Source organism: Artemia franciscana, chromosome 18 (genome assembly GCF_032884065.1).
Source record: "Artemia franciscana chromosome 18, ASM3288406v1, whole genome shotgun sequence".
Classification (NCBI taxonomy): Eukaryota; Metazoa; Arthropoda; class Branchiopoda; order Anostraca; family Artemiidae; genus Artemia; species Artemia franciscana.
In genome coordinates this window covers 6,906,697-6,918,747 of record NC_088880.1, presented here as the reverse complement: position 1 = coordinate 6,918,747, position 12,051 = coordinate 6,906,697, and the positions used below count along the sequence as shown (strand labels likewise).

Sequence of the window (12,051 nt, the reverse complement as noted above, 5' to 3'; positions counted from 1 at the left end):
AACATTCTCCTATTATGTAACAACCAAACAAATCATGATTTGGCGGGCCTTAAAGGTTGTTTTCTAGCCATAACAACCAAAGAAATCTTGAAAACATGTGCATAAGTAAACAAGCCAGTCCCTATTACGTAACAACCAAATAAATCATGATTTGGTTGGTCCTAAAGGTATTTTCCAAGCCCTCGCGGATTTTTAAAGATTTAACATAACAACCAAAGAAATCTTGAAAACACTTGCTTAAGTTAACAAACAATACCCTATTACATAACAATCATGTTTACTATGCAATTACATAACAAACAAATGTACTACCCTATTTCGTAAGACCCTGGTGCGCGTAATAACCTTAAGGGCTTAGTAGCTCCAATAGTACACCCACTACGTGCCTCTTTAAAGTCATTATAGCGTCATAACTAGAACTTCTGATTACTTTTCCAATAAACCCCCTCCGAAGTTTATACGACCATCCTTTCTATAATAACTTTATTTATCCCCTGGCTATAACTTAAAACCCTTGCCCTGAGGGCTTTGGGGGGGGGACCTTTTAACTAAGCTGAATAAAATGACCATCTCAAAATTTTGATTGGATGTGTTTGGGTGGGCGTGGGAGGGCGTTAGTTACCCTCTCATCACTTTCGACTATTAAAAGGGGCACTAACCCCTTCAATATCCAATTGAATGAGCCTTTTTCGAAGTTTCTGTGACAACAAATGACCATCCCAAAATTTCTTTCAGATGAATTTTGGAAAAATACGACATGAGGGGGGGGAGGGTCCACCCTCTGATCACTCTATATCTTAAAGAGGGCACTAGAACTTCTTATTACCAATGCAATGAGCCAAATCCGAAGTTTTCACGATCACATTTTCCATATGAACCTTGAATTTCCCCAGGGCATAACTTTAATCCTTGTCCCGAGGGTTGTGGGTAGGTTTTCATCCTCAAAGACACAATTTCCCGACTTTTCTACTTTGTTGAAGAAAGTGGCTATCTCAAAATTTTGATAGGATGTGTTTGGGGAAATGGTGGGCGTGGAAGGGGTGTTATTTGCCCTCCGATTACTTTTTACTATTAAAAAGAGCACTAGCCATTTCAGTTTCCAACCGAATGAGCCCATAGAAACTGAAAGTAAGGAGCAACATTAAAACTTAAAATGAACAGAAATTATTACGTATATGAGGAGGGTTATTCCTCTGCAGCACCTCGCTCTCTACGCTAAAGTTTTTTAGTACTTTATTTTTAGTACTTAGTTTTTTCAGTACTTTGTTTATTTAATTTTTGATCGTTTTTTTAAATAATACCAGGAAATCTAACTACTCCTCCACGGTAAAGTCCCTTCTCCCCAAGGATTTATTCTCTAGCCAATTCAATCCTGGTGAAAATCTACCACGGGCAATTACCCTTAACATCTCCACGCCTAAAATTGAGTCGGCAATGAGAAAGCAAGATATAAGAAGAATTTCGTATGGGAACTCTGACAAATTCCCCCAGTGTAAAATTTTTCCTGAAAACTTCAACCCTGGAAATTCCCCTCCCCATGGAAATTCATCCCCGTGGAAATTTTCACCAGCAGAAAATCCCCCCCCCCTGAGAAGTATAACAATGGGTGAAATTTGTAACTTAAAGACCATTCCTCAGGGGCTGTGGGAGGGTCCTGATATCCCCACAAGCAAATTTAGTCGGCCTTTTAACTATGCTGAACAAAATGGCTATCTCAAAATTTTGATCGGATGATTCCGAGAAAAAGGAGTGTCGGAGGGGCCAAGTTGCCCTCAAATTTTTGGATCACTTAAAAAAGGCGCTAGAACTTCTAATTTCAGTTTTAATGAGCCATCTCATAAAATTCTAGGACCATTGCGTCTATACGATCACCAGTGAAAAAAAAAAGATCCGTGATCTTTCTTCTGGCAGAATATGACAGTAGGGTTCTATGATACGCTGAATCTGATGGTGTGATTTTCATTAAGATTCTATGACTTTTGGGGGGTGTTTCCCCTTTTTCGAAAATAAGGCAAATTTTTTCAGGCTCGTCACCTTGAATGGGTGAGATTAAACATATTTAAACTTATATATTTGAAATCAGCATATAACTCCGATTCTTTTGATATACCTATTGGTGTCATTATTCCGATTTTTATAGTTTCGGTTACTATTGAGCCGTGTTGCTCCTTACTTACAGTTCGTTTCAACGAACTATTTGATATAGCAGTCTACTTTCATTAGCTCTTTTTTATAATTTTGGTTAATATGATTATTTTATCCCTTTTTTGTTGATGTTATGACAAAGATAAACCTACCACTTGAAATAAAAAAAAAAAAATCCAGTCATGCAGAATTAGTAGTCTGGTCTTTAAAAGGCTTAGAGGGCGCTAGCCCCACTCCTGTCTGTGATAATTTCTTTTCGTTTTATATTTTGCTTGGTTGTTCATTCTAGTTTCTAGTCGTTTCGGGTCTTATTTATTCAATGATAGTAATTTCTGTTGGTTTTAAGTTTGGAATTATTATTTTGATTTGTTTCTGATCGTCTTTGGTTTAATTCAACTTTTTATTTTATACGAAAAAGTGTTTTTTTTTCTTGTTGTTCTTTTTAATTGATTTAGGTAAAAATATCCTAAAAGCCGCCTTCAGCGCAAAAAAAACAAATTACAGTTACTTAGTTACTGAGTTTAGTTAGTACACTAAAGATGGCTTACTGAAGTCTTTGCCTTTTCGTTTTGTCCTTTCGTTTAATTCGCTTATTTATTTTCGCGTAAAAATTTCTTTCGCCTTAATATTTTTATTGCTTATTTAATTCGTTTTTTTTTGCTTAAAATTACCGTCGTTCGGTTTTGTCTTTTTTATCATTTTTTTTTTCGCACTTCGTTTTCAATCTTACGTCACATAAAGCCAGTGTTGTCTCAGAACGTATTTACGATAGGTAAGATTTCGAATTGCGTCAATGGGAATTTGAAATGCCCTTCTGCTCACGTAGTAAAGTATCTTCTGTGACTGTTGCTGTTGTTTAGAGAACTAAAACTCTGAATAATAATTTAATGTATGCTGTTGTGCGTTCGAAAAATTGCCATGTCTGCCTTCCAAATTCAAATTATGTAAATTTATATGTTTTGAGCCATATTTACCCAGGAATATGAATGCAACACACCCCCGACTCCCAGAGTCTTTGGACCTGATATACATTCCTTCTATGATCTGTTTTGACTTTAAAAAGAAAATGCATCGTTAATTTCTTTCGTAACTACATAGGGGCGTATATAGGAGATTTATAGTGGTGTAAGTTCGAGAGGAGACAGGGGGCGTGTTGCCTCTTGAATTCTTCCATCATCATTTTAATAATATCTGTTTTGAAGTATTTTCATTAAAAAATGTCAATTTGTTGGTGTTTTTACTGAAACGATTTTTAACAACGACAAATTTGCCCCTCCTCCTCCGTTGATTTTAAGAATACCTTTTCCACATAATACCCCTTTGCTTCTCTTTGAAAAACTTCTTTTTAGATCAACCAGTTAAGGTAAAAACTTCCGCTATGCCGCCTTCAGTGCAAAAGAAAAAAATTAAGTCATTTTTTTTCACTTTGTTACTTGTTAGTTGTTTTTTTTTTTTTTTATATAATGAGGGTGGCTTACGAAAGTCTTTGCCGAGATAAATGCTTTGCCTTTCCGTTTTTTTCACCTTCATAAAATTACCCTCGTTTCGGTTTGTCCTTTTTTTTTATTTATTAATATTTTTATTTTCGTTTTTGATAGCCAATATGGTCTGAGAATGCGTTTGCATTACACAAGATTATTGAGTTGAGTCAATGAGCAGTTTCAATTGCCACTATTCTCACACAATATTATCTTCTCTATGACTGTTGATGTTGTTGCGCGTTGAAAAAATTATCGCAAAAATATTCTGGCTTTCCATAATTTTTTTTTCAATCCAATAAATAGCTCAATAAAGTAAGTAATTTTCTTAAATTGGCAACTGAATTGCCATGGCAAGTTTATGGTATTCATATATGAGTATCCCAGTGAACCAAGTCTTATTCTATGCTTTGTTGATGTTGTTTACGGGTCTTTTTGTTGTGTTGTTGTTTAGTTGACGTTTGAGCGAATCAACCGCTCGTATACGTACGATCCTTTTTTAGACCTGGGCTTATGAAGCCATCTCACTTTGAGAAAAACAAATAAAATTTCGGCACAGGCCACGTCAACACTTAAGATATCTTGGAAGACTACTAGGACGTCGTAAGGAGTGTTCTTGCTTAAATCACTGGCTCTAGTGTGTATATCACACCTCTATTCTGCTATTGTTGCTTAAAATATCTGTGAAAAGAAACATACTCAGATTTAAATAAGGCTAAAATTTAAGAAAAAATAAATAAATAGAAAGGTCAGTACTGTAAAAATAGAAGTTAATAGAATTACTACAATAAAAAAAATCTATAAAAGGAAACGTAAAAACATGGTCTTTTTGTTTCCAAGACAACAGTTACAAAACAGGCTTGCCAACATAGCCGAAAACGCTTTTCCTTTAATTCATAAAAATATCATTAATCACAAGGATGTATTTATGGCACCATTTTGGGAGGTGGTGGACTGCTGCATTTAAAAAACATTTAAAAACCTTCAACTAATGAGCTGAGTTATAATTTAAGCTGTGAAACTTTGACATATTTCCAAATTAAAGCCTGATCTTTCACTACAAGTTGTTTTACAAGAGGAACAGAATCTTAAAAATACTATTTTCTGAAATGAAAAAGCTTATTTATTAACATTTGCTTTAAAATAAAATTTTCATTTTTTATGTCCTGAACGTCAATCTGTAAATGACTAACTGGCACCCGGCAGTGCTTGCTGCCCTCTAAAATGTTTCTTGGGAGGCACTAGTCAAATTTTTGCGTGAAATACAGGGGGCTGCTGTTTATTTTTAGTTTTAACGTTGCCCATTAATTTCATTTAGAAAAAGTATTTTTATTTATTAAATCATTTATGAAGGTGCCTCTTCCTTGCTCCTGCGTTGTTGTGTATTTGGCCCATAGAAATATCACTGTCCCAGTCAGCCCACTGTCCCACTTTAGCCCACTGACTTTACACGAAAACTACTGTCAGTAAGTGAAGAAAAGAGTGCGTTTTTGAAATACCTTATCACCAATTGTGAAATGCAGAGAAACCCTCTTAGTAACTGAATTGCGAGAAAATCTCTGATAAAAATAGCCCCCTAAATTTGGAAAGATGCCAATTTTTTTTTCCAGGTGTATTGTCGTAGCTTAGTTTTACAATTCTGGAATTTCTATGAAATCTCTACAAATATGTGATCAGCACTGTAGCCAAGGCTGTATCCAGGGGGAGGCGTAGGGAGTTTGAACCTCGCCCCCCTTGAATGTTGGTCTAACTCGTAAAAAAGTGATAAAAATGAAAATAAGCAATTTTTTATGTCTTTTTGAGTTTTTTCCCTTCCCCCCCCCAAAAAAAAAAAGTCCAGATACGACCCTGACTGTAGCTGAGATTTTATATTTGGTGACAATTCAGAATTTTTCAGAAATTGACGCAAATAGAAAATGGTTTAGAGATAACTTAATGAAGATATTAAAACATATTGTCAAATACGATAAAACTAATCTTGTCCAAAAATTCTTGGCGTTCGTGATCTTACGTAACAATCAAACGGACTATGGGCACAAGCTTTGTTAGTAAGTGCGTTGTAAATACCTCTTAATTTGTTTCTATATTTGTGTACTAATAAACAAATAGAAAAATCATACTTCCAAAATCTCATGTCTCAGCTATCAATTTTATTCGACTTACTTTTCTTCTTTTTTTTACTTTTCTTTTTTTAGTTGACAAGTTTAACTAGCATTTTAGCTGGCCGTTTCTGAAATTTTTAACATTTAGAATCTACGATAGGACTAGACGGGCCTAACTAAAATTGGTACCGACTTGGCAACTCCATGTAGAATAAAAAAAAACGACCCAGATTTTGTATAGGAATTTTTATACATTTTGGTACCTCGGACAAATTAGTGCTGATCTTTTTCGTCATCATTAATATTTTGGTGAAAAATATCGATTAAATGGTCTGCCTTTCCTTTTTTTTGGTTCTTTGAAGAAATAGTCGCAAAATTGGGTTAAGATGCATAAGCTGATCTTTTCAACTTCAACTTTCAACTTTCTTTATTCAACTTAAAAAATACAAAAGCAATATTATGCCCCAACAGAGAGCAGAGCTCGTAAGGCTGGGACAGTGCAAAAACATAGAAAAAACATCAACATCTCATCGTAATAATGATTCCAAAATTTAACACGGCAAAAGACAAACAAAATAGAAGAAAACTCATAAAAGAGAAGTAACAAGGATAAGTAAATAAATAAATATCGGGCAGGAGGGGCGCGGGAGGCCATCCCAGACTCAGGGACACAAAAATAAAACACACAAATAAGAAGATCAAATAATTTAATTTTCCATCATCAATGGTGAATAATCAAAATTTTAGCAAACAATCTTTAATATTTGCTTTTTAAATTTAATTGGGATTTTTGGGATGGATCAAACAGAATTTTATCATTCAGCTTGTAATTGTTAGCAATGGAGGGTATTTGGTACCTAATCGAAAACCTTGACCTTTCAGAACTTACAAAAGGAATGCGGCACATCCCAGACCTCCGACAATCCGAACGAGGAAGTAAAATTAACAGAGATTTGTCATAGAAATAATTTTTTGAATTTTGGATTTGAAAATGCCATAAAGAAGTATTTAATATTCTCGTATATCATTTAAATCTAACAAATTTAAGAAGAGGAATAATGTTTAGTTTCCGAAACATTTTCAAGTTTTGAAGGTCGATGTAAGAAATTTCTAAGTATTCTTATTGCCCTATTTTGTAGTACCTGTAAGGGTTTTATATGCTTCCAAAATGTATTAAGATATACAACTGAGCAGTAATTCAAATAAGAAGTAATTAGCGAGTGGTAAATTGTTTTTAATCAGTGTCCTTGACGTCGGTTTTTGTACATTCCTGCTAGTTCGGCGCCGTTTTTATGCCGTTAGGGTAGGAAATCTGCACTGATTTTGGTTACGTCTGTCCTGTCCTCACAGGCTGCTTCTTCTTTGTTATTCGCAGCCTAAACTTGTGGAAGCTATTCACCCTTGGTGACGTTATCAGGATTATGTCGTTGGTGGAACGGAATAGCCGCGCTGATATATATGTTACTATTTACTCTCCCTCCCTCTGGAAACGTTCTTGATTTCCACTTACTAAGACAAATGTCTTTGTTTATCTACTCAATAATTTGCCCCAAATACCCAGTTTTTCGGCTACCCATTAGGATTCTGCATTAACTGGTATATATGTCTGTGTTCTCCATAGTTCAGCTCCCTAGGTGTAACTAAGGAAGTGACCACTTGTCACTATTTCTTTCACAGGTAGAGACAAATAGAAACTTCATATTTTTGCTACTAAAAACATTGTTGCGGTTTTTTCCATCCAGCAAAAAGAGAAAAGAGTCAAGGGTTTAAAAAGAGCTGGAAGTCTGAAGTAATATTTGAGATTTTCATATCTATTTCTCGTATATATCAGCTACTTTCTTTCTACACAGTTTTTTCTATCTTTAAAAAGTTTTTTCTATCTTTCTATCTACTATCTTTTTTTTTCTACGTAAAAATTGAGAACAACAACTATTCTTGTGGTATTCATCTGAAGAATGGTCTTGATTAGTGTTAAACATTTAGTTTTTCTAATATTTTTTTTACTTCCAATTTGTGGGTTTATTTCCTTGAGTCCCTTTTTGAATCTGGGTCCTCTCAAGTATTATCTAGTGCTCTACTGATAACATTTTAGAGTACAAATTGAAAAATTCAATAAAATTGAAAAAGAATTTTTTTATAATTAATTTATTTATTTTTATAATTAAATGTATTTATTATTTTGTTTTATAATAAGTGTATTTATTCAATTAGAATTAAACCTTTAACGGCTCTAATTCAATTAGAATTAAACCTTGTAGTATGCTTGTTAATGTTTCTCTTTGTACTATAAAAATATTACATTCAGATGCCTAGTGGTCCAGAAATTTTAGCCCGCTACGCCACTAAGCGTGTGGGCGGTTCTAGCAGACACCAAACTGGACGTAATCGATGAAATCAGGTTCTAATCTGAGTCTTCATCCTGCTGATAAAATACGCTCTGACTAGAACTGACATAGCAAAGTTTCAGTAGTCAATGCAATGCATGCTTTGCACAGTTTAGATACCAATATACAGTTATAAAAACTCCTATTTTGCCCATGAGGAGATTTTGGTACAGAGCTCTGAACTTGGCGCCTCCTCCAAGCCCACGCTCCTACGCGTAGATCATACTACAACACCATAGACGGGAACGCAATTTTGTTTTGTTCCATACACAGCTTAGATACCAATATTGGTTATATAAGCTGTGCTGCCAGTTTCCTGTCTCCAGCCGCTAGCATCGCTACCTTGCGCTGTGTCCCAAAAATAAATCGAGTTTTCATAACTGTATTGGTATCTAAACTGTGATGCTTTTCCAGTAGCCAAATCAATAAAGACTCTGTTGGTTTTCAATAGGGACCCTTTAGTCCCAAGAATACTGTTTCATTCAAGTCGTGGAAGCCTTATAATTGGGTCTCAGAAATATGTATACGAGATGTTATTGAAATTAATCTCCATGCCCGCCACCAGTGTTCCTTCTGAGAGGGTTTTCGAAGGCTAATCAGTTAATGAAACAGTTTGTCGTAACGACCTGTAAGTAAGGAGCGACTCGGCCCAATAGTCACCGAAACTCTAAAAAAAAAAATATCTTTGCCTATTCAATTTATTACATACGGATGTTCCGCGGAAATTTTCTGAGAAGTTAAAATTGTCTGGGAGATTTTTTCGTTGAAGGAAGGGATTTCCACGTGAGAAATTATGGAGTATTTTTTTTTTCGTCATGATTTGAAAAAAGATTAGGAATTAAATGAAAAACAAGTCTTTTTTTCAAATGAAATTAGGCTAAAGAGAATTTTCTGGACAAAATTTTCCGCGACAAAATTTGAAGGTGAAATTTTCAGCAGGGACGGAATTGTCGTGGGGGAGGAAGATTTTACACAGGAGGAACTTTCCATGGACGAATTTTTGTTAGAATACGGGGGAATTGTCTACGGAGGAGAGAGGCAGATTTACCGGCATTACTTGACAATGATCAGAAATTAAACAAAAAACAAGTTTTTTCAACTAAAATTAGGGAGGAACATTGAAACTTAAAACGAAAAGAAATCCTACCTCATGTGAGGGGAGATCCCCTGCTTAAAGTAAAGTTTGACTTTTTATTGAAAAGCTTTTAGAAAATACTAAAAAAAACGTATATGGGGGATTCGTCTTACGTACGGAATAAGTTCTGTCCGTTTTAAGTTTTAATGCTGAACCTTACTTTCAGTTGAAAAAACTTGTTTTTTATTTAATCGATGAAAGATAGAACCGATTCTCGGGGAAAAAAACATAGGCACGTTGCTGATTTTGGATAGCCAAAAGTAGCCAATAGGTTATATTTCTTTATCCTGAGCCTTTGTAATTTAAAATCTAAATTTTTATGATATTCGTTTATGGCATCGATGTTTGTTTTTACGGTTTGATTTTATCCTATTCAAAGTTTAAAAAAAAAATCTATACAAAATACAAGGGAAGAGCTAATCTGAATAAAAAAAACTGATCATAAATATCGAATTTCGATGTATCGATTAATCTAGAAGGACAAGTATACAGTAAAAAAATCGCCAAACATTGGATGGCGCTAGCAATCTGTCTTTTAAAAACCCGTACCAGTTTCTATTCTTATACTCTTTGGTTCTTGGGCTCAAAATAGTTCCTCTAGTTCGCTGCATTGGGTAAATTCTCTAGCTGAAGAATGCTGTTATTTTTTATAATCTCAATCAAAAAAATAAAACACTTATAAAATTCGGATTTAAAAAGAAAAGCTGGATAAAAGACAATTTACAAAAGTTAAGATTTAACATGCGAAGATAATGGTTAAAACCAATAGTGCCACTAAATGTGTAGTGTCTGGCAATTCATAAAAAATAGATAATTTTAAGTAAAATTGGATAATTGATGAAATTTCTCCCAAAGTGATAATTGATCAAACTTTTTTTTTATTTTCAAGAATTATTTTAAGCCGAAACCTAGGCTTAAAAAATCTTTGCAGGCTTAGTAGGCTAGTTGACTTAAAGCTGGTAGGCCTACTGATGACGAGATTCCGCTTTCTTAACCCTTCCTACAGTTTAAGATGCCTAAAAGGACAAATATGCATCAGTTTAGGGTAAAGAATTGCCAAACGTTGGATGGCACTGGTAATCTGTCTTCAAAACTTGCGCTAGTTTCTAGTCTGATGCTTTTGTTCACGGGCTAAAAATCGTTCCTCTGATTCGCTACTTTGGGTAAGTTTATATTATTAGTAGTTGTAGCCCTAGATGGTTAATAAATGCTGTGATTTTGTAGGTGTGGCTAGCTTATTTATGAATTCCTAATATTTTTAGGGAATCACAATCAAACCATTGGTTAATATCCTGAAAGTCAAGAGAGCAGTCAAAAGGGATCTTAGCATGAATCAAAGGATCCATGAGAAGGTAAGGTCCACCCCTATTTCTTTCTAAAACTCGTTGAAGGGGAATATTGCTTTTGCCAATTCTGGAATGTTCCACGAACGAAGCATAAATGAATATGCTTCTCTGTCCGAGGAGAATGCTTCTCCTCGGACAGGATATGCTTCTCCTCTGTCCGAGGAGAAGCTTGGTGCATAATCGGCTTAAACTAAATGAACTGAAATTTTTAGCTTTAATTATTTTATCTTTAAAACTAAGGGCCTTACGCCAATCTCTCTCTAGAACTCCATTTCTCTCTAAAACTTGTTGAAGGGCAACATTGCTATTGCCAATTCTGGAAGGTTTCACAAACGCAGCATAAACGAAAATGCAACTGTCTGAGGAGATCCTTGGTGCACAGTCGGTGTAACCCAAATGATCGTACCCACAGAAATTTTTAGCTTTGATTATATTATCTTTAAAACCAAGGACCTTACGCCAATTCTCTTTGAAGGTAATTTTTTCGTCTCAATGGTCTTAGTAATAAGAATTCTTCTCTGTTCCATTTCATAATTGAACGTGAAAGCACCTTTTTCGAGTCTTGAGGCCTTTTTGTTGATAATCCGACGTAATTCATGCATATGTTATATTCTTTGTCCGGTGTGGTGGCAAAGAAATATTCAGTGAAACCAAAAACTTGCATAAATCGAGTGATGAGGAATGGCCAATCCTGAGGTCTTGCTTTAATATCATATATCTTTCGCTTTCTTGGAAAATAATTTCTATTCTTTAGAATACAATACACCAGAGCAACTTCACATTGACCATCAATGCGAGAAAGAGCTTAGTCCAAAAATCACTTGTTTTATTCAAGTCATCAAAGAGAAGATCGGAAACATTGGACATAAGTGTTACTTAGAAATCTTTAGGACCGGTTATTGTCTTTTATATATTTAGCTGCTACCCAAGGATCGAGATCAAAGTTGTTTCTTAGCCAGTGAACCAGCAATTGTTTCTTTCCTCTATATGGCCTTATTTTTAATATTTTTACAATTTTATATAGACAGCTATCTTTAAATTTTTACAATTGATAAGCATAAAATTTTGGCGTTATTTTCGGTAGTCGGTACTTTATTTGTCCAGTCTTCAGATGTTCCAGAATCTTTGACACTTTGAAAATTCAGTGGACCACACATAATCACTCATTGTCAAAAACGTTGCTAGTATGATTAATTCTAACTACATCCCTATCTGAGAACCGTACATTTCGCACTATTTCTTTTTTTATTAGAGTATTGATCGAGGAAAATATCAATTTTATTTTCACTGCAATGAATCTTCAATAGTCCCATACAATTTTCTGGTAAAGAATGACGTGTCCCGAATACTTTTTACCTTTATCATCATCATCAACATTGCACTGGCTGCTGCAAACTAGTAAAGAACCAAGTCTAGCCTTTCGTAACAGACAATTGAAAAACACGTTTAAAAAACAATCAA

At 34.7% G+C, this 12,051-nt stretch overlaps 1 protein-coding gene across 3 annotated transcripts in view; it reads left to right on the top strand.

Moving 5' to 3' along the window:
- The window catches only part of LOC136038549 (probable Na(+)/H(+) antiporter nhx-9), a 142,737-nt gene that overhangs the window by 76,294 nt on the left and 54,392 nt on the right, over positions 1-12,051 (top strand). For all 3 annotated transcript variants that reach the window (XM_065721713.1, XM_065721712.1, XM_065721714.1), the window contains one exon: positions 10,507-10,596. In XM_065721713.1, the coding sequence (XP_065577785.1) occupies positions 10,507-10,596 (90 nt within the window). The remainder of the gene's footprint in view (positions 1-10,506; positions 10,597-12,051) is intronic.